Source organism: Acanthochromis polyacanthus, chromosome 11 (genome assembly GCF_021347895.1).
Source record: "Acanthochromis polyacanthus isolate Apoly-LR-REF ecotype Palm Island chromosome 11, KAUST_Apoly_ChrSc, whole genome shotgun sequence".
NCBI classification, from domain to species: domain Eukaryota; kingdom Metazoa; phylum Chordata; class Actinopteri; family Pomacentridae; genus Acanthochromis; species Acanthochromis polyacanthus.
Window position 1 is genome coordinate 37,373,808 of NC_067123.1, and position 22,909 is coordinate 37,396,716.

The 22,909-nt window shown below is 38.5% G+C and overlaps 2 protein-coding genes across 2 annotated transcripts; one reads left to right on the forward strand and one right to left on the reverse strand.

The window, feature by feature from the left end:
• Positions 1-4,426: 4,426 nt before the first annotated feature.
• crabp2b (cellular retinoic acid binding protein 2, b) lies at positions 4,427-11,675 on the reverse strand. Its single transcript, XM_022200110.2, has 4 exons — positions 11,440-11,675; positions 7,095-7,273; positions 6,638-6,754; positions 4,427-4,738 (listed from the first exon to the last, which is right to left on the reverse strand). Exons 1-4 carry the CDS (start codon positions 11,519-11,521, stop codon positions 4,688-4,690), a joined length of 429 nt encoding a protein of 142 aa, XP_022055802.1. The 5' UTR covers positions 11,522-11,675; the 3' UTR covers positions 4,427-4,687.
• Positions 11,676-16,937: 5,262 nt separating this feature from the next.
• On the forward strand, positions 16,938-19,315 carry mrps21 (mitochondrial ribosomal protein S21). The gene is made up of 2 exons (XM_022200109.2): positions 16,938-17,090; positions 18,910-19,315. Exons 1-2 carry the CDS (start codon positions 17,008-17,010, stop codon positions 19,088-19,090), a joined length of 264 nt encoding a protein of 87 aa, XP_022055801.1. The 5' UTR covers positions 16,938-17,007; the 3' UTR covers positions 19,091-19,315.
• Positions 19,316-22,909: the final 3,594 nt, after the last annotated feature.

Genomic DNA, 22,909 nt, shown 5'->3' on the forward strand with positions numbered 1-22,909 from the left:
TCTGAGAATACAATGAAGCTGAAGCATGTCAGGTAGGACATGAAATATTATGGAATCATCTGCATTTATTGTCGTGTTCATTGTATTCTTCAGGTAAATTACCTTTAGTGGCATTAAAATGAAGAAGAAATTGAAGGAAACAAGGGTGGTCTAATCATTTTTCCATCACTGTATATTTCAAATGAATATTGAGGAGAAAAGCTGCTAAAAATTCAGCCTGCATCACAATAAATATCTTGTTTATCATCTAAAGTAACACAGAATGACCCTTTAAGCTGTTTCCACAGTAATTAAAAGGTAATTAAGTCCTCCTCCAGTAGATGTCGCTCTTGTACATTGTTGATTTCTGTGCTGCCACTCTGTTAAAGCATGTCTTTACATTATGTCACTGCAGTGGATTTTAAAATTAATGTTAAAATTCGCTCATTCTTGCTCCGATAAAGTTCCCTCGATTTAATATTGTATCACAGTGACAGTCACAGCTATTGTCGGTCTCCTTTAATCCCACTTCCTGTCATAATAATCTTCTGCAGAACCACATTAACTGATTTTTGTTCGTTCCTCTTTGTGATATTGTGGCTCTGCAGGTATCAGCTGAAGGATTATGCTTTTAGCTGCAGCAGTTTAGTTCACATTTCATGGCCTAATGCCCTGGTAGGATCCAGCCGGGTCTCTCTTTCCCTACGAGTCACATGAGGTCACATGGGTGAGGGCGGTCATATGATTTCAGTACAAACAGGCCAAACTGTCTCTTACACACACATACTGTACACACTCTGACCTGCTTCCTCCTACTGTACTGACGTTTATGAGCAGATCTCAGTCACAACTAAACTATTATTTTTATTAGAATGCATGAATAAGCAACTGGCAATAAATACAGTGTGTTAAAACTGAGGTTTGATGTTATGAAACTATAATATTTATGTTTATCAGGGGTAGTAATATGGTGTAGCAGTCACAAGACAATAGATTAGAAGCTTTAGGGTTTAAAAAAATCCTCTTTCTCCAGTTTGTCCAACAGCATATGCTATTTATCAGCTATTTAATTATTATGTTAGCTATTTTTCATGAAAAAAAGCCACGCATTTGCATGTTCCAGCTTGCCCAGACTAAAATTTGCTGCTTTTTTTGGATATTTTTGATTCATAAATTGAAAAAAAAAATTCTGAAGGTGTTGATTTATAAGAAACACTAAGTGGCAATTTTTGATATTTTCTCAATTAATGATTTTTCTAATAATTTATTGAGAAAAGAGTCCTTAATTACAGCTCTATTTAATGTTTTTATTTTGGGTTACAATAATAATAATAATAATATAATTGGAAATATAATTATGTATACAATATAATAATAAAATAATAATAATATAATAACAATTTTATTATTGGCATTATTGATAAAAGAACGTTTTTTTCATAGCATTTCACCTTAAGTATATCTTATTAAATCCTTTTAGCTATCTTCATTAAAAAAAACATATATTTGCATGTTCCAGTTTAAACAGACTTTTCTCCGCTTTACAAATTAAGTAATTAATTAATTTTGCACCGAAAAATCTTCAACAAATCAAGTCGTGTGAAGGTGGTAGCTTATGCTAGGAGACAGTGAGAGGCGTTGGTTTTACATTTTTCTAAATTTTATTGAGACTTATTAATTCACTGAAAAAATACTCCTCAGTCACAACTTTATTTAACATCTTTTTTTTTGCTAAATTATTATTGTTATCATTATTATTGGTATTGATTGGTAGGTAAAGTATATTTTATTAATTAATTTGGCTATTTTTCAGCAGAGCCACAGCCTCCATTTAGTGTCTTCTGGGTTGTGGGGGTGCCGTTATTATTATTATTATTGATTGGTAAAAAGTGGTTTTTCATATCACGACACTTTGAGTATAGCTGAGATCAATACCGCTGTTGGGTTTAATTGCATTTTTATGGGGAATCATAAAGAAGCACAGCTAACATGAGGATGCTGCGGCAGAACTTCATAACTAGACTATCATTTTTACACACTAAATGTGTTTGCAACATAATTTTTTTTCAGTTTATCTGCTGTAACTGAATTTCTGTGCATAACTCTGTGTTTTCTGCCCGATCCTGCTCACCTTCACTTCTTCGTTCCTCATGATGGCCTCTTCTCGCAGCATCTGTGTCCATCAGCTGACTCCTGTGACTCATCATTTCCTCTAACGAGCCCTGTCAGGATCGATCCAGATGGCCCCAAATCAAACCCTGGACTTGGGCGCCTCCCAGTCCTAAAACCACAGCATTCCTGAGCCAATCGAGCAACGCAATGCTCCATGACATCACCGCCTGAGGAATGAACTGGCACAACCGTCGTGAGTGGGAAGTGACCCGGCTAAGGAGGGACTGCTTCAGACTGCTTCTACCAGCCTTAACAGCCACCAGTCAAAGGGCCCATTCAGACTGAATCGGGCATCTTGTGTATTTAAATGTGTGTGCAGTGTCAGTTTTCTTATTGAGCAAGTTGCAGGGAACTTTCCAACCCCACCAGTTAAAGAGCTGCGGTTTTGATGAGCACTTACACAATAACACGAGGCCTCAGAAAACATACTTTCTGGCTGCAGGACATAAAAGCTCACAGTGTATGTGATGGGTGAGGTTGTGTAGGCCACGCATACTTGGTCACACATAATATTCTCCCTCTCAGCCACACAGACACAAACTGTTGTGGTGGAATGTGACTAACAAACTAAAGTGTGTTTGTTCAAGTGCACAGTGCTTTATGCTTTTTACTCTGGTACATTTCAGGCGTTTTTGCCCTATATTACCTTGATCTATCATCTAAGTGGGTCAATAGGTAATTGTGGGACTTTTTGTATCATAGTTGATATTTTTGCTGTTTTCAGGCCTGAAATCAACATGGCCGCCTATAACCAAACACCACGTGGCATTTTAGAGAAACATTCGTCTAAATATTAATATATACAATTGAGTACAGTTGAAAGTTATTTATAAAGATATTGTACTAAACCTGTTGACTACTTTACATTAAATAACTCAGAAATCCTTTTGAGTCTTGCCAGTCTTTTCTTCAGGAGGAAATGACATCATGTGGAGCAGGTCATGTGATCTGGAATTAACACATTTCCTTGAGAAGTGTTTTTGTAATGGGGAACTTAGTGGAAAGTGATATAATTTGTTGTTTTCCATATAAAATTTGATACATTGCCAAAAAACAAAATATCTCTCATGATTATCTCAACTTAACAGAAAGAACACAATCCAAACTATTTTCCAAAAAGCTCATTTAATCATTGTTTAGCTAATTAGAAGGCTTAATATCTGTAGTATTTATGTATATTCCTTGTTTACTTTCACTTTCTACTTATGTTTCTCCCCCTTTTCTGCTGGAACACTTCAAATTTGCCCACCATGAGATCAATATAGACTCATTTTATCTAATCGTTTCATAATTAAAGTATAAAAACTGTCCTTTTACCTCAACGTGCTGATTGTAGGACTTTTTCATGAGTAAAAAGATCTGGGTACTGAGTCACAGACATTTTTTACCCGCTGAGGTTATTGAGATCATTCTTCCTCCAGGAGGCCTGATTTTCCTCCCGCTGCTTGCTCAGCGCTGTGTATATAAACTGGGAAGCACTTCAGAGGGGCACTTGTCTGCACACTGTTTGAAAAACCTGGAAAACCCATCAGCGCCTGTGAACCAGAGCAGCCCTCTCCTCAGGAAGTGCCTCAGAGACCCCGAACGTTCATTTTTCACAGCAAGGTGAAGCTTGTGTCAGACTGAACCTTCGGTGTTGGATTTTAGTTGAGGAAAAGATCCACTTCTGAGACTGTGAGTGCTGTTAAATCTATCATGTTTAGCTAACGACGCTCTCTCTTCTCATTTGGAGTCTATTTCTATGTTTAGTTTGCACCCAGTACGTTAAAAAAAAACAGGTTTGGAGAGGGAACAGCTGGAAGTCTCGCTGCACAAGAGGAAGCCATTTAGCGCTTTGTACCTGGGTGCAACACCAGAAAGAAGAAGAGAGAGGGGAGTTTTTATCGATTCTGTAAGTAGGTACAGCTGGAAAGGGGAGTGTAACCTCTCCTGATGCTATGAAGTAATTTTCTCATGGCCACGCTCTCCCTTTCCCCTCACCCATTTTCCTTTCCACTCCCTGTTTCTCCCTCGTCTTTGCCAGATATCTCTCAAAAGCACATTTTGTAAAATATGAACCGTCTTTGGAAGTTTTGACGCTAATCGAGCGCATACTGAAGGGAGCCATGACAGCAGAGAGCAAGCAGAGGACAAAGGAACCCGACTGCAAGTGGAAAGATGTTGGGGGAAAGGGTGTGGAATAATCAGGAGAGTATGAATGGCAAACAGAAACGTAAAGTGATACGCAGACGGACGAAGTGGGAATGGGAGGAGGCAAGAAAAGGAATCATCGAACTCATATAAAACAGTTTATTAACATCTTTTAAAAAGGCTTTGGACACTGCAGTAAAGCATTTGTTTTTCAAAAAGGAATGTGTAACATGTCTATTCGACACATAAAGAGCAAGTTTTGTCGTTAAAAAAGGCAACTTTTCTGCACAGTTTGAGCTGACCAACACTGACTGGCTGGGAGGAAGAAGAAAACAAGGCGAGTAAATGTAAACCATGCATGAGGCACAAAACAGAAGTATTGTATGACAGTGCTGAAATAATTTCCTCATTCCCTCTCGTAAACTCTGGTGCAGACAACCTCCCCGGCAGTCATCGTCTGAAAGGAAACAGCAACAAAAGGACAGGTTTAACTTTTGTACCACATCCTGATAAGACAACCTTTATGGAGGGTTTTTAAGCTGTAACTAATAGATAATAAGCCATATACTAATACTTTAATGAGTAAAACAATGATTGAAGACATTGTTTGGGTTGCAAGGCTGTGAACGAACATCTTTCTAAACATCTTTTTAAAGCATAAGAAGGACTATTTGGGCTGCAAATGCCAGTTAGTTGAATTTGGCCCATGCAGAAGGTCACTCAAAGCTAAAAGTGTGACTTTAGAGGTGTTATCTTAAACTGATTGGTCCAAAGTGGAAAACATCCCAACAACTGACATTCCTGGTGCTCAGAAGATGAACCCCACCATTATCCCATTGTGGGCAATGCAACTGTTGGCCTTCAAATAATAAGATTTGGGTTGCAAATGCCACTTAGTTGGATTTGTGTTCCAATGCAGAAGGTCACCCAAAGCTAAAAAGTGTGACATTAGAGATGCTATCATTAGCTGGTTGGTCCAAAGTGAAGAAAATCCCAACTAGTATGAGATTCGTGGTGCTTAGAAAATGAACCCTGCCATTATCCCATTGTGGGTAATGCAACTGTTGGCCTTCAAATAATGAGAAAGACTATTTGGGTTGCAAATGCCAGTCGGATTTCAGTGCAGAAGGTCACCCAAAGCTAAAAGTGTGACTCTAGAGATTGGTATTGTTAACTAGTTGGTCCAAAGTGTAAAAATCTTGACAACTATTAGATGCATGGTGCTCAGAGGACGAACCCTATCACTATCCAAATGTGGTTAATACAACTGGGGCCCATTAAAGTAACCTGTCTGTCCACTTTTTTCGAGTTTACACGTTTGTAGCAGACCATTAAGAAGGAAACCAGATACAAACACACCATTGAAGCTGCATCTGGTTTTATTTGAGTTATTATTGAATGTATTTAGATCTGACTGCCAGCATTGGAGTCTTTGCAGCCATCTCACCAACTGTTTCATGGAAACGTCTGAAGTTCGTTTCCACAAGTTTCTGTCAAAAACACTTGAGACTTCCAGCTTGATATCAGACTAGGATATCAAAGCGAACACGGCTTCCTTCAGGTGATCCTTTATCTTTTTATACCGTAGCATAAATCTGCAAAACTAACAGCTGTATTTGAGTGTTAATCAACATCAGTTAGCATGCTGAAAAGCTCAGCTGAGATGGTAATGGATGCAGCATTATAAAGCTGTTAGCATAGCTGCAGGCCAGATCTTAAAACCAACGACATATGCAGCTTGGTGATAAATCAGTCCTTGATTTATCCAATATTATTATCTATGAATGAAAAAAAGGGCAATGAATGCAGTCAATGTAAGTGAAATCAACAGCTTTTAGTGTGGAATAAAACATACCACACGTCTGTCTTGTCTTTCTCTTAACTGCAGCTTTGCATAAAGATTTATTGAGAAATATTACTTTTATAACTTTGAGGGCTAAAGTTGGCAATCAATCTGCGGTTCACCAAACCGTGGAGGGACAGTTATGTTCCCCTTCATTCTCCTTATCCAGTCTTGAAAAGATATTCTAAAAAGCAACCACAGTGATGTTGTGCTGTCAGGAGAATCCACTGTTCTCTTGAAACATTGTGAATTCACAAGCACAAAGCGATTTGTAGGTTCTGTTTCCGGGTGTTTCTTGTCATGTAAAATACTAGTTTTCATTGTTTGTTTTTAAAACATACTTAAAGATTGGGACAGACCCCATTTTTGGTGACGAAACAAGGACATTTGATCAAGCTATTCAGCGCTCTCAGTCTTGTTTTAAGTTACTGTAAAACTTGTTTATGATCTACATTAATACGTCTTTCTTAACCCTATAAATTCATGTGTTGGTGGTGCACACATAACGATTACCAGTATGAGTTCTCCATCATTGGTCAGCTCTCGCGTCCACGCCGTCTTAGGCCCGTCTCCTTTCTGTAAAGTCTGTTCACAGCTGATCTTTCTGTCCGTTTCCCACTTTGGAAAACTCTGTAGGGATTTACATGGGAAGAAAAATTACCAACTGAGATCACTGAAAGGCTTTTGGACACCGACAGTAAAGTTTGGGTTTGGTCATAACTGGAGCTCAGCGTGCCGATTACTGCATGTCAGAACATTTTTATTGCCTGTCAGGAACTATGTCTTTCATCGCTCAGTCAGCATAAAGAAATGCAGAACAGATCTCTGTATTATCACCAGGGCTGGGGTTGCTCTGAAATTACTTCCATATGCTCCTTTTGTGGCTAGTTCTGCTGTCCTTGGCCAAATCCTGGTATGCATGCATTGACATGAAACAGGAATGTTTGATGGAGGGTAAATGAGTTCGAACCGTGCAGGGGCGTCCGTCCACCGTGGCCTCGTTGAAGGACTGACCCACGGTGAAGGACACATGGGTGGTTCGGACGCTGGTGGACGTTTTGATGGACAGACTCTCTCCCTGCTGGGTGATTTCCACTGCCGGGCTGGAGGCGGCCGTCACTGCGATTTTCCTCAGGAACACATTCACACCTGAACTCACACAGACAGAACTCATATCAAACTGGCAGCTGTGATGTGGCGCTGTGTAATGAATATAATCCAAGTGCATTCCAGCAGTTTTTTTTATGTTATAGCCCCAATAGTGTTGCATAACCAGATCTCCACAGCGCGGGAGAATGATCTGACTGCACGTCAGTATCATTCTGCTATAAAGGGGGGAGAAAAAAGTCTGGTTGTTTGAATGTTTTTCAACCAAATGCAAACATCTTGGGAAGTGCTAAGCCCAGGATGTAGTGATGGTGTCCCTGGAAATTGTTTTGGTGGTTAGATTTGCATACACTGGAAATTTTCAGTGTGTAGATTGCTGCTCAGAGGCTGTGGGTCACTGTAGTGCTTGTCCGTCACAATCATCATGTCTTTGAGCTTTGATTTTCATCCATGCCTTGGAAGACAGACTCTGGATAAAGTTTTCCCCCCATTTAAATGCATCACATCTGAAAATTGCCCGCTTGTTGGTCGTTTACTTGAGGCCAGTAGCTGGTGTTCAACTCCTGCCGACCTTCTTTTCCAACTATCCTGTCCCTGATTGGACAAATGCATCGACTCCTGGATTTCAAGCCGGACCAACATGGTGGCTCAGTCACAAACTTTCTCTTTTATTATGAAACAGTTCAGCGAAAAGCATGTATGAAAGCATTTGAGGCGAGAAACAACCTGTGCAGTAGTTGAATCTGACCTTGCTTCAGTTCACCGATGGCTAGTTTAGACGTTTGATGAAAGTTTCGCGATGCGTCGGACCTCCGCACGCTGCAACTAACTTGCGTAAAGTAGAAGTCGAGTCTATTTTATGCAAATGAGATGCACCGGATTGCTGCTTCACATAGACAATGCATGGGATGCGGGACATTGGCAAAACTAGTGGACACATACCTTGACAGTTACAACTATTTGCCGATGATATACTATTGTGTGGTAGTGGAGCTGGGAACAAAGAATGTTTGGGAATCTTGCTTGGAGTTCTATAAAACTGCATCACATGATATGAGTCAACAGCTGCTTTTATAACAGAAGCAACCTTCAAACTTATGTAACATTTTTCTCGATGTCTGCGTTTACTTATCCTCTGTCTTTTCAATTTGATTCTCTATGAATGTGATGCTTTTTGAAGGCCTAAAAGGTTTCACAACAGTCTGTGTCGCTACTTTGCCTCATAATGAAACAACTTTAATGAAGAAATACTCCAGTGGAGGTCTATTGTGATGAACTTTGTAGTTTCAAGTCTCTGCATGCTGACTTTTTTATGCTGTGCTGAATAACCAGAGGCATAAATCTTTAAAAAAAAGAAGTGTATGATACCCTTCGGAAAGTGGTTGTCACTAATGCAGAGCACATGCGATCTGCTCTTACACAACATATAAAACCACTGGAATGGGCCTTTAAGTCACTAATTTATGGGATGTGCAAAGGCAGCGATAGAATATGTGACTTATGCACTAACAGACTATTAGATAAAGGGCACCAGGGGTAATGTCTGCTTGTTTTATGTCTCTGATCAAAGGCTTTAATGAATAATGATGAAAAATATCAGATGTAGATCTTTCAATTAGTATGGCACTTCATTTAGAGGTACAAGTTTGTAGAATTTGGGACATTTCTGAAGGGCTGATCTCAAAATGCTTTGGTAGACCTTTTTCCAAACACGATCTGATTATATATCTGAAGATTTATCATGACTGGACAAATGATCAATGAGTTATTGGCAATTTTCCTTCTGCTACGATTCTTTGGACAATGTGTTTGATCAGTGTTGCCCATTTTCAGTACAACTGTGTTGCATAGTCTTCTTTGTGGAGCTGGATTTGTGTATTTTATGGAGTTTTTTTTGCACTGACTGACGTTAACAGTAACTTCAAACGAAAGCCCTGTTCCCTGGGCCCCCCTGACCTTTGGTCCGCTGGGCCTGTGTCTGGCAGACCTATTCATTCATCCATCAGTGGATTTGCAACGGAGAGAAGCAGTAAAGAGAAAAGAAATAGTGCAATGTGATTTTTTTTCTTTTTTTTTTTTTGGCAGAAAGGTGCGATCGGTCATAAATACGGCCAACCTACTGATGCGCAAGTAGGACGAATAGCTTATACAAACATCAGAGAAGCTTTGGTAAAAAGCGATTGGACTTCCTGTTTGGATTCTGTTCATTTCAGAACTGAAGAAACCACTTGGATGAGAGCTGAGACCTCCTCAAGAACCTAAAGAGAAGCCCAGTGAAGCTCCAAGGATTGAAATGACCTGAATGATTGCAAATCTCTGCAGACATGCTGCTATGTAAGTGCTGTTAGTTGTGCTGTTAACCCTTTGATGCACAACATAAGTCAAGAGATTTTCCATTTTCCACTGAGTACAGGTAACTTTTGACCCATGTTGTTCATCAAACAGTTAACCCTCCTGTTGTCTTCATTTACGGACACCAAAAAAAATGTTCCCTTGTCTGAAAAAAAACACAATAACTCAGCAAAATAGTCCCCAAATTTATAAAAATTTGTAAAATCTTCAGGAAGAAAATTCCAAAAATTCTTTAAAGGTTTTATTTTTAAAAAAATCTCCAAATTTGGCATGAAATCAACTTTTTTTAAAAAATACAAATGTAAATATTTTCCAAAAATGAATAATAATCTTCCAAAAAATCCTAAAAATATCTAAAATGATTCCATATATATTAATAAAAGTTCTAATATCTTCTTTAAGAACATTTGGGGAAAAAATCAACCAAAATCCAGAGAATTTCGCTGGAATTTGGTTGATTTTTTTGTGAATGTTCTTAAAGAAGCATTTTTTGAAGCATTTCTTTTCTTGCACCACATAATTTTCCAAAACTTCCCAAAAATGTTGAAAATGTGAAAGTTTTCAGTGTGACAATATATATTTTTTCTGCATTTTCAAACTGTCAGTTTGGCCCTCAGGGTTAAATAACTGCCTGCTGACCCTTCAGTTTTTGGCCATTGTTCGTGTTCGAGTGGAGTGGACTTCAGAGAGAATCAGACACCCCACACATCTGATTCGCTCCAGACCATATTTGCTCATGCAGCGGTACTAACACAAGCAACACACACTTATTCAGACACACACAGATTGGGTCAGAGAGGCCCCGGGCGGCAGAGGAAAGTCGGTCTCAGAGCTGGCTGGCTGCTGGGGCCCATGTCGAGGCTTAGTTCCGTTTACACTGGCTCTAATTACAACCGCATGAGGAGGACTCTGCTTCAGATGAGTCGAATCTAGCATTCCTCCACAGGCTATTTGTCTTCAGATTTTTAATGGATGCCACTGGATGACCCCCTGCTCTCCCCACAGAGGACTTACAACTGGATACTGCACAGCTTAACATGACCAGTATTCCCAGGAACATGGCAGCAAAACCCACTTTTTTAACCACATGGAGAACCACTGTGGCCCTCCAGCTGACCTCTAAGCTGGATGGATTTCCAGCCGATAAATGACAAAATGAGTGGCAGGTCTTTGTGAGGAAGATGCATCCCTTTTCCACTACATGCAGCAGAGTTTTTGCATTTAGGCATTTAGTTTTTATCTATAATGTCACTGAGGAGTTATAAATGCTTTAATTTTCATTTCTACACTGGAAAAAATGCCCCTCTCAAAACAAGAAAAAAAAATTGTTTCAAAGAACTTTCACCTTGAAATAAGTGAAAAAAATCTGCCAATAGAACAAGTGAAAAATGGCTTGGTAAGATTTCTTGAAGCAAGATGTGATATTTAGAATATTTAGATCTTAAAATTAGCTGGGAAAACTTACTTTAAGCTAAATCTTACCAGGATTGTCAAGCTTAGGTGTCTTAAAATAAGCCAGACATGTTAAAAAATAGCAATTTTTCACTCAAAAATAGATTTTTGCTTTCATGCAGTCTCCTAATTTGGCATGTATTAAACTTATTTTGAGTTTTCTTGTAAAATACAACACAAAACAAGATAATTTAAAGATCATTTGACTTAACAAGATATTAAAGATGCATTGTCTTAAAACAAGTCCCTCCATCTTGCTGAAATGCCTCTTGTTAAGTGAATTTATCTTAAATCGAGTGGGATGAGACATTTCGACTAAAAATAAGACAAATAGACTTGGCAAGATCTTGAGTTTTTGCAGTGTAGTCAGCAAATTAAAGGCATAATAGAGAAAAAGAACTCACCGAGTGCTTTCAAAAGTTCCTCGAAGTTTTCCGAAGACTTCATTTTCCATTTTCCTGAGAAATCTGTGACTTTATCCTCCATTTCGGTCGCAGAGGTGGTAAATTTTGCAGCAGATTGCGGTTGCAGACTCTCCTCTCAGCTTGCGTCTGTCGCTCTCTGCTAACCGGTTTGGAAAGTCGTCTCCTCTGCCTGCATCTGCGCCTCCATTCATTGGCTGACAGCTCGCCTGGATCTGATGCTGGTCCAGCCAATGCAGAGGCTGGTGGCAGGGAGGGAACTTCTCCCTCCTCCTGACTCCCGCTGCAGCCTCCCACCTCTGTCAGCATGGTGAAAGATTTGGATACGAGCTGGAAAATGCACTTCCAGTAAGAGCTTTGCTGGTAATCAGCAGCAGGCTCGGATATTAAGGAAAAGTGTTAATTGCTTCTGCGGGATGGTGCAATATTAGCACCAGCTATTTCAAGAAAAAGTCCAGAAAATAACTGAGATGGTGGATTTATTTGACTTTTTTTTTAAACAAGTCAACAGAATAAATGTAAAAATCCGGCCTGAAGTCATGAGTTAAGTGAAGTTTTGAACTTTTCAGAGTGCTGGAATGTGAAATCAGATATCAGGGTTAATGAGATGGGGGTGGGAAAGCGGGTAATGAAAGAGGGAAAAGATAAGACATCCAGCTGGAGGCATCCACCCAGGAAAGTGTCATCAACATTATCACTCAATTAAGATTTCACACGCAGGAGATTGTCTGTTTTATTCCTTCTAATCAAACAGCAGTTAATCATTTACCAGAGTCTGACTCGTATTTCCCCATCACTTTGTCTTTATTGATTCACAGGTTACAAATCTGTTGTTCCTGACGACATACAAATACATAAGTGAATCATTCAATTCCTTTTCATTCATATTATCACATTAGGTATACACTATAGCACCAGCAACATAACTACAACTTTCATTTAAGTAATGAACAGTTTTAAGTTTGTGTTTCTTTACAGTCAACTGGAATGCAAATGAGACAAAAGTTACACTAAGCAAAAATATACACTCAGCACGCAGCATTTAACTAAATTTTGTCCGTTCTTTGTAACATAGAGCAATAAGCATTTGTTGTTCTGACAAGTTTTTTTAACAGCTGAATGGAGATCATGAAAGAATGAAGCATGCACTATACTGGAAGTAAAAATGTGTAGAAATAAATGTGTAAAGAGTTTGTGAATTTCACTGGATTTTGGTGATTTTTTTTGTGAATGTTCTTAAGAAACTTTTTTTTCACATTTCTTTTTGTCCCACTAAAAAAATGTTCAAAGATTTCCCAAAAATGTTGAAAATGTGGACATCAGAAGTTATTTTTTCCCCCACATTTTAAACTTTGAAATGAGTCAGTTTGACCCACAGGATGTCATGAGGGTTAACTGGCAAATGCAATGCCCAGAATGAACCGTGTTTACATCAGAAATTAAGTTTGACTGACTGCTATCACTTGTAGAATGGATGTTTAGCTCATGATGCATGACTGAAATGTGAAATCAAAGAAAAACACATATGACAAAATAACTGTTCCTCTATTTTTAATATTTTGCACAGTTAAGCCACAAACTATTAGCACATTTCCAATAAAATTATATGACAGGAAACTATTAGGCTGTTGGTTATAGAAAAAGAAAAGATGTGGGAACTTCTTCAAGAGAATTAATAATACCAAGAAAGCTTCATTTGCAAAAGCATGACCAGTGAAAGCATGCAGAGCCCACAGAAAACAGAGTTACGTAATATTTACTAGAAGAATAAATGAAGAGATACCTCATTTGTTATGGCAACAACAGAGCAGCTGCAGGCAGAAAGCAGAACAGATAACCCGATAAGCACCAAACTGACTGGAGAGAAGATAATTTAATATCCCAACAGTCATCAAATAGCAATAAAATGTGGTAACAGATAATAGAGCAGCATGTTTGATTGGTCAATTATCTGACAAACCTCTGGATGGAGCAGTTTCATCAGAGCTGTCATAACAACAACAGAAACAGCCGTCGAGAATGTTTGTTTAACCCTCGTGTCGTCCTGCGGGTCAAACTGACCTGTTTTAAAGGTTGAAAATGTGGGGAAAAGAATATTTTCACAGTGAAAACTTCCACATTTTCAACATTTTTGGGAAATTTTTGAACGTTTTTTGGTGGAAAAAAAGAAATATTTTTAAAAATTCACAAAAAAATCAACCAAAATCCAGTGAAATTAGCTGGATTTTTTTTGTGAATGGTGTTAAAGAAAATATTAGAAGTTTTACTGATGTATATGAAGTCACTGTAGATATTTTTAGGACTTTTTAGAAGATTTTTTATTCATTTTTGGAAAATATTTAAAAGAATTTTCTTGCTAAATTTGCTTCTTTTTTTTAAATAAAACTTTTAAGGGAAACTTTTAACTCTCGTGTTGTCCTGCTGGTCAAACTGACCCTCTTTAAAGTTTGAAAATGTGGAAAAAATATACATTTTTTCACAGTGAAAAGAGTAAAATTAGCTGGATTTTGGTTGATTTTTTTTGTGGATGTTCTTAAAGAAAATATTAGAAGTTTTACTGATATATATGTAATCACTTTAAATATTTTTAGGATTTTTTGGAAGATTTTTACTAATTTTTTGAAAATATTTACAAGAATTTTTTTTGCCAAATTTGTGCGTTTTTTAAATAAAACTTTTAAGAGAACTTCTAATGAATTATTGGGATTTTCTTCCTGAAGATTTTGCAAATTTTCAGAAATTTCTTTCACTGAATTTTTGGATTTTTTTCATAAACATCAGCAATATTTTTTGGTGCCTGTAAATGAGAACAACAGGAGGGTTAAAAGTGAACAAATGATTTAAAAATCCCCTCAGGTGTTATCAGTGGGATGTATTTGACCACAGCAGAGCCTCTCACTGCAAACTTCTGCTTCTTTAGATTGTACTGTTTGTTTCTCTTCCTTCTTTTCTCCTCTCTCACACATTCACTCACTTATTGCCAAGAATATTTCGTCAGTCTGGAGCATAAGGGCCGCCTCTGGAAACATGATGCACCGCATTCACCCAACAAAAGGAGTCACGATGTTATCTGTGCAGGTTGTCTAAGCATTCCTCCCCGTGGCATCGTGTAGAGTTACAGCAACACGGGAATTAACCTCATCGACTGCTTCGCGCACACAGAGGGCATATAAAAGCAATTTTGAATGCAAATTAGACCTCCCTTCTACGGCAGCATTCACCGCTGGCTGACCTCAGACTGAGACACGCAGAGAACAACAGCAGCTCCGGGATGAGAAGAAAATGAGGAGAATGGAAGTGATGAAAGAACAACACTGGACACTGCTGTCCCTGCTGCTGCGACAACAGATGCAGCTTCATAAATCTGTGATTCCCCTGAAAGCTATCTGCCTGAAAACAGATGACAATAACGTTGGTTCTCTGCTCTGAGGAAGCCTGGGAGGGAAGAAGTACAGGCTGGAAGGTTTAGGCCAACAGAAGTCATTGTTGTGTAAATAGCACATTTAAAACAACATGCCGTCCAAAAGAGAACGAAAGAAAGTTTTACTAATTTACATGTCAAGTTTGATATTAGGGTTTAGGTTGGAATATTTTAAACTGTTATTTTTAAATTTTCTCTTTTGCTTCTCTGTGGTCATTTTCAGTCCTTTTTGTGATAAGTTTTTGCATTTTTGTGGCCATTTTCAGTCTGCTTGTGATAGTTTTAGGTGTTTTTGTGGTCATTTTGTGCATTTTTGTGACAATTTTCAGTCTGTTTGTAATACCTCTAGGCATTGTTGTGGGCATTTTGTGCATATTTGTGACTGTTTTAAGTCTTTTTGTGGTAATTTTAGATGTTTTGTGGTCATTTTGTGCGTTTTTTGTGGCTGTTTTCAGTCTGTTTGTGGTAATTTTAGGTGTTTTGTGGTCATTTCTTGACTTTTGGTGGCCATTTTCAGTCTGTTTGTGGTAATTTTAGGTGTTTTTGTGGTCATTTTGTGCATTTTTGTGACAATTTTCAGTCTGTTTGTAATAGTTTTAGGCATTTTTGTTGGCATTTTGTGCATATTTGTGACTGTTTTAAGTCTTTTTGTGGTAATTTTAGATGTTTTGTGGTAATTTTGTGCATTTTTGTGGCTGTTTTCAGTCTGTTTGTGGTAATTTTAGGTGTTTTTGTGCTCATTTTGCTTCTTCTTGGTCACTTTCAGACTGTTTTGTGGGCATTTTAGTTGCCGTTTTGTGCTTTTTTTGTGACTGTTTTCAGTCTGTTTGTGATCATTTTAGGTGTTTCTGTGGTCATTTAGCATTTTTTTTTTGCATTTTTGTTGTGTGTCACTCATTATTTTGTGTCTTTATATAATAATTATGTCTCAATGAGTTGTTTTGTGTTATTCTGTTTTTGCTGCAGCTGCACAGTGGGGTAGTGGTTAGCACTTTCACCTTGCAGCAAGAAGATCACTGGTTCAAATCCCAGCCTGGGATCTTCCTGCATGGAGTTTGCATGTTCTCCCTGTGCATGCGTGGGTTTTCTCCGGGTACTCCGGCTTCCTCCCACAGTCCAAAAATATGCTGAGGTTAATAGATTACTCTAAATTGCCCGTAGGTGTGATTGTTTGTCTGTATGTGTATCCCTAGAACGGACTGGTTACCTGTCCAGGGTGTCCCCTGCCTTCCACTGAGTCAGCTGGGATAGACTCCAGCACCCCCTGCTACCCTAGTGAGGATAAAGCGGTATATAGAGAATGGATGGATGGATGTTTTTGCTGCCCACTGGTGGATCCAGCTATTTGCTCCAACTGTATCCATTTTTATAAGTAAGAAAGACAGTTCCTTTATTTATGACTCTTAATGAATCAGTTTTAAATCAGCAAGTCTTTAAACTGGCAGGATTTTAATTAAACTTGTCTCAACTTTTAGTTTTTTTGTTTTATTTCCAAGCACACAAATAAACAAACAAATAGCTAGATAAGTAAACAGATAATTAAAAATATGCATGTTTTTGTTTTGTTGTGCACGTCATGCTTTTAATTGTTTCCACTGTCCGCTATCTTTTGTCTCTTTCTGTTGTTTTACTGAGTCAGTTTCAATTATTCCATAAAGTTTGTTTTCACTTTCTTCAACTGATTTGTACTGTTTTTACTATTTTTATCTATTTAATTTTATTTTACTCTGCTGTATTTTGGCTTATCTATCACTAACAACATTGTAATATTTTTACATACTTTTTTCTTACCTTTCCTGTGACGCTTTTGAGTAACTGCTGTAAATGATAAAGTGAAAATTTAAAGAAACTTGCTTCTTTTGTTAATGATAGAAAGGTTGACAAAGTATATTTAAAGGTGTTAAAACATCTTTAAGTATAAATACAATTGTAACACGAATGCTACTACAAATAATATTTGGGGGAAAAAATCATAGTCAGTTTCTAAAGAGGACAGAGGTCATTAACGAGAAATGTTGAGCAAAGCGTCACCTAGCGTCTATTCCTGTGGACAGTTTATCTGGAACCTTTTGTAATTCAGCGTTTGCAGCCGGACGACATTTGAAGAAGCGACAACCATCGGTCTCATCATGGCGAGACATCTTCGCTTCGTTGCGCGGACCGTGATGGTCCAAGACGGAAACGTCGATGCGGCTTACAAGACTTTAAACAGGTCAAACTTGCGTATTTAATTTAAATTATAATACGAGTTTTGTTTTTATCCGCTGAGGAGCAAGCTAACATTAGCCGTTAGCCTTCCGCTCAATGTCACAGAGCTGCGGCTGCGCAGTAGACAGACTCGACTGATAAGTGATGTGTTTTGGTGGCATTAGGGATTTATTTAAATATATACATTTAAATATGTTTGTGTATAGAGGTAGAAAAATATTTTTAAAGGAGTTAAAGTCTGCTGCAACGTAATCTCTATTACCAACTGTTTTGAAACATCTTATCGCGATACTACAAGCAACAGTTCAGTTATAAAAGCAGTCAGTAGTTTGCTGTTTTTTGTTTTTATCCTCCAAGTAGGGTGACCATATTTGATTACCAAAAACCAGGACACTTGACTGGCAACGAGATCATCAAATGATACTCAGTTTACTCAAAGATACCTTCTAATTTCAATACATTTAAAGTATGTCTTCTCTGTACACATTTTTGCACTTATTTCAACAGATATTACAATATGAGGCGCAATTTTAGTGGAAATTATAATCATTACATTTCTTTTCTACCAAGAAAACACAAATAATAATAATGATGTGAGTCTTGCTGCAGTATGTGCCAAACGTGAATGCTCATTTATGTCTGGATAATATTTATCAGCCTGGACATCTCTACAGCAACACACACATGACATTTTAAAATGATTTAAGAAATTACAGCACCTGTGATTTGGATTGTTTGTATTGGGATGGAACTAGGAACATTAAGGCCACGTCCATGTATTTTCCTTTGACCCACCGTGTTATTGGTATCATTTGAAAAGGACAGAGAGCTATAACATGTATGTGTTTTCTGTTTGACTCAGTTTATATCCATAAGTCCACATTTGACAGGTGTTATTTGAAAGTGTGCAAGAACCTGATTGTGCTCAGGAAGTTACTAACAGAACTCGTTAACAGTGTTTTCTGCTCCAGAGCTGTTGCTTTTTGAATGGTAGCGCTTATTGCCGATAGAGCTGACATTTCCCATAAATAACAGATGGAAGAGCCGGTCTATAAGCCTCTCTCCAAGCTATCTCTTCTCTGGAATATCATGTCTAAACATCCCAGCAGTTTTGGAGATCTCAGTGAGATCAGAAGCTCCTGCTGGGTGTAAACAATATCCATCTAGCTCCGTTGCTCCGCAGGTAGAACTCCACTGAGCAACGGTAGCAGCAGTCTTCTTCACTCCATTTCCTCTTCTCACTCCTCCAATATAATAATAATTAAAAAAAAGTAGAATGAAAAACTCTTAAATTGCAGGCAATTGTAATAAACATATGGCATCAAGTAAAAACACACACGAAACTGGAAAACACAGGACCAAAAAGCTGCCGGATCATCAACGCCCTCTGGTTTTCTTTTAGAGCTTGGTCAAAAAAAAGCTTAACTTTAGCTTAATAATTATTATCGAATAGATTTAAAACATGATGGAGCACAACAAGACTGAGAAACGAAGTTTTTAATTTGCTCCATTTGCTAATTGTATTGTTTTCAGTTTTGATTTCAGTTTAAAAGTGATGAGTTGTTCAGATCTTACAGGTAGTTTTGTTTGATGTGTGATTGTAAAAAATGTCCCCAGTATTCTCTGTGAAATCATTCCAGTCCACAGGCAGAGTTTGCTGCGTCATACATGTCTTTTAATGTGTAAATACATAATTGATCTAGAAGAAGAAGAAGAAGAAGCCAGAAATGTAAAGGGGCTGCTCTGCCATGTCACTTTCACCATTCTACCTGCTTACCAACCCAATCTCCCAGCTGTTCACACGTTTTCTCTCTTTACTCCAGGATCCTGAATCAGGAGGGAGTTATTGAAGACGTGAAACGCAAACGCTACTTCGAGAAGCCCTGTCGAGAGCGACAGAGGAAGAACTTTGAGAGCTGCAGGCGTATTTACCACACGGAAATGGCCAGAAAAATCGCCTTCATCTCCAGGACGAACAGAGAGGATCCCTGGGTCGGCTGCTAGAGAGATGGAGTGTGTTGAAAAAGAACATTTACGGTGGACTGCTTCAGGAAGCAAACAAGATCAACACAGTGTCACATCTGGAGAGACTCGGACTGGTGTCACGTTGTTTTACATGTTTGTAGTTTGTCGTCAAGTTAATACTTTCTTCACTAAATTCATCAGGAAGAGTGCATTCATTCTGGTTGTAATGAACTTCCTAATAAATACATGACACAAACAACAAAGGCCCACTGGTATAAACTGTAATATATACTGTAAACACAGCTGTGTATGGAAGCCAGCATGAGGTGATATTTTGCCTACATAGTAGTTCAACGCGACCTGATTTGCTGGAGGAAGTCAAAACAATGCCGTGGGTGATTTTATGTGAATTGGGTCTCGGCTCAGCAGCAGTTTGATGTAAATTAATTCAAGGTCACTACTGCACAGCGTGGCGTCCGTGTCCGCTGATGGTGTCGGCTGCCTACCATCAGCAAGATCCAGCGGCCGTGCACGTCTGTCAGAGGCCGAGCTTCCACCGCGGGGGGCTGTAATGTGTGCACTTGCTCACACAGGGAAAGTTAAACATTTTCACCACACTTACTTGTTTGACGGGTTACCAGGTCATGTTGATATCCTGTCCTGTGGCTTCAGGCAGTGGGTGGCTTTGAAACTACTGAGAGGAGCAGTTCCACAGATGACCTATATTTTAGACTGGAAGACATCGACAGCCCTCCTTGATGCTTCTTCGAGCCAGCGCCCGGACATTAGCTTCTCTCACAGTGGCTAAGGCTATGCTAACAGCTAGTGGCTAACTGAAGGTTAACCTGAAACAGAGTCTGGAAAACAAGAATAATGCTTTAAAATCTGGACCTTACCATCCAGAAGTAATGCCATCCTGACTCACCAAAACCTCCCATTCATGTCATGGATTGACACCCCTTTTTGATGCTTCTGCAAGCCGTTATCACAATCCAGGATATTAGCTTCCCTCACAGTGGCTGAGTTAGAAGACACCCACAGGTTAACCTGAAACAGAGTCTTGAAAATCATAATTCATTTAAAATATGGACCTTAGTGGATGACAACAGTGATAAAACACTGCAGTTTTCCCTATTATCTGTACTTCTATTGACTGATTATTGATCAGATGAAAATTAGCTTAAAGCTATCTCTGGTACAATGCATAAAATGGAAACATTTATGTTTAATATTGTACATGGTCCCTTTTTAAATAAACTGATAATAATAAAATTAAAAAGCAGAAGAAGGAAATTGGCTTCTCTCACAGTGGCTAACGGCTATGCTAACAGCTAGTGGCTAAGTGAGAGGACAACCACAGAGTCTGGAAAACAGTAGTTAATGTTGTAAGATATGGACTTTAATGAACAATAAAAGTGTAAAACAGTGAAAGATTAAGAAAATAGAGAAGAGCAGCAGATGTAACTGCAGGAGACAAACTGATGATAAACAGATGAGTGTCCTAATATAATAACTCATAGTTAACATTCAGTTACAGTCATCTCATTAATGAAGAAGCCTAGTTATGAATGACAGGTTCTCTGCTATAACATGCTGTTAAAACTTTTTATCTAATTTATATCGATGTCAAATATTGCTTATCAGACTTTCTTGATCGCTAATAATCAGTATCGGGCCTGGAAACCCCATATCAGTCAACACTAGGTCAACACTTTAATCTCAACCATTGTGGCATCTGCTGTAGCTTTCTGCTGTAGTGGATCCTTTTCAACAAAAAGTCATGTGAAAACTTCACAAAGGTCATGGGACTTTGCAAAATACGAAAGCTCTATTCCAAATACTTTTTATGTGAGTTGTCACTCTGAACTCTGACCCTTGGAATCAAATTATATTATTTCTGCGATTCCGTCTAAACCTCACCAAATACTTTATTATTCCTGGATCGGGCTGATGTTTGTACGACACATCCAAGAACTCCTCAGGATATTTTCAACTGAACCACTGTTGCTAGGTGCTTCATAATAATGAAATTATTAAATATAAATAGTTTTTTTTGGCTCAAACAAAGAGTCTTCAGTTTTTAGAAATTAATAGCACATTAGCAAATAGCAAATTAGAATACCTAAAATTACCATAAACACACTGGCAACGGCTACAAACAGGCACAAAAAGATCTAAATGCCCACAAATCAGTCTAAAAATGACCAATAAAGAAACAAAATGAGCACAGAGACACATACAAAAAGACACACCATAACAACAAAAACACAGGAAATTACAAAAAAAAAAATGACTCAGTGAGACAGATAATTATCATACAAAGACACAAAGTGACGAGAGACACACAAAATAACTACAAAAATTGCAAAATGACCAAAAACACATAAAATTGTCACAAACAGACTGAAAATTGTCACAAAAATGCACAAACTGACCACAAAAATGCACAAAATTATCACAAACAGACTGAATATGGCCATAAAAACACACAAAATGGTCACAAAAACGCACAAAATAACCACAAAAACACCTAAATGATCACAAATAGATTGAAAACAGTCACAGAAATGCATTAAATGACCACAAACACACATAAAATGCCCACAAAACGGACTGAATTGCATTTCATTTGATCCATCTTTCTATTTATCTATCAAATTACCCCCACAACATTTGCAGCAGAGGAGCTCACATGTCGAGCATCTGCATTTTTAGCATCACATGGTCGGACTGGCCTCAGAGAGCTGCTGGTAATTGCCACTGCTGTTTGCGTAGTTTCTTTATCAGGAGATATAACCGGCTGGCAGGTGATGTTTGCACAATTGCATCGTCTGTGTTGCAATCAAAACTGTGGAACTAAATGTCCTCGTGCAAACTGGAGGAACACATCTGTTTTGATAAGATCACAACAATGCACCATATAAAAAAAAGTGGCGGTTGCAGTTCATTTGTATAGTTTGAACAGATACCTTCTCCCTCCTGCAGCATCCACTCACACTTTCATTAACTACCCGCCACTTTCACAGTGATAATAATTATAATCAACACAAACATCAGTTTTTTGGCTGTAAGCAGTCTAATTTGAGAAGTTACAGCACATCCTCCTGCAGGTAGCATCCCATTGTGCATGTGACAAAAGAAGTGATTCACTCCTCCAGCGTATATCTTATTATGTAATTATGTAAGACTGCCTTCCAAGCTGTGTGTGTGTCTCTCTAGCGGTTTTAATAGGCTCCTAATCCTGTCTGTCTCACTGACATTAGCAGTAAAGAAATGTGGAGGGTCCAGCTTTTAGGATTTATTTACAAAACAACAGCAACAAAGAGATTATATTACATGGAACACAATCCCGAATATCATCTAGAAAACACTATTCAACCACTATAGGAATGTGTAATGTTAATTCCATTTTCATAATAATTATTAAGCATATTTAAGTCGTGTTCTTGTTTTTGCTCCATCACTTTTAGGCCCCTAATGGAGGACTTTATTTAAATTATACGACCGATTTGTGAGATTTAGAGAAACAAAGAAGACCCAAACAGACTAATTCTATCAGTCCTGACTCGGATCCACGATGTTCTTTTCCTGAAAGTCTCGCTGCGTCACTCTGACCCAATTTGCATACCGAAATTTTAAAACAGACGCCCGCTGCCGCGTGCTGTTCCCCTCATTGTCCAGCCACACCAGCGACACGTGCCGCCTGCTGGAGGTGCGGCGGAATCTGCGCCTGCTCCAGCCAACCGGCGAAGCGAACGCCGCCAATTGGTCGAGCGCCTCAGCCAATTGGGGCGCTCCGCACGTCGCGCCAGACCAATCGCTGCCCTGTACCCGCTCCGCACGTGTAGCGTCCGTTGC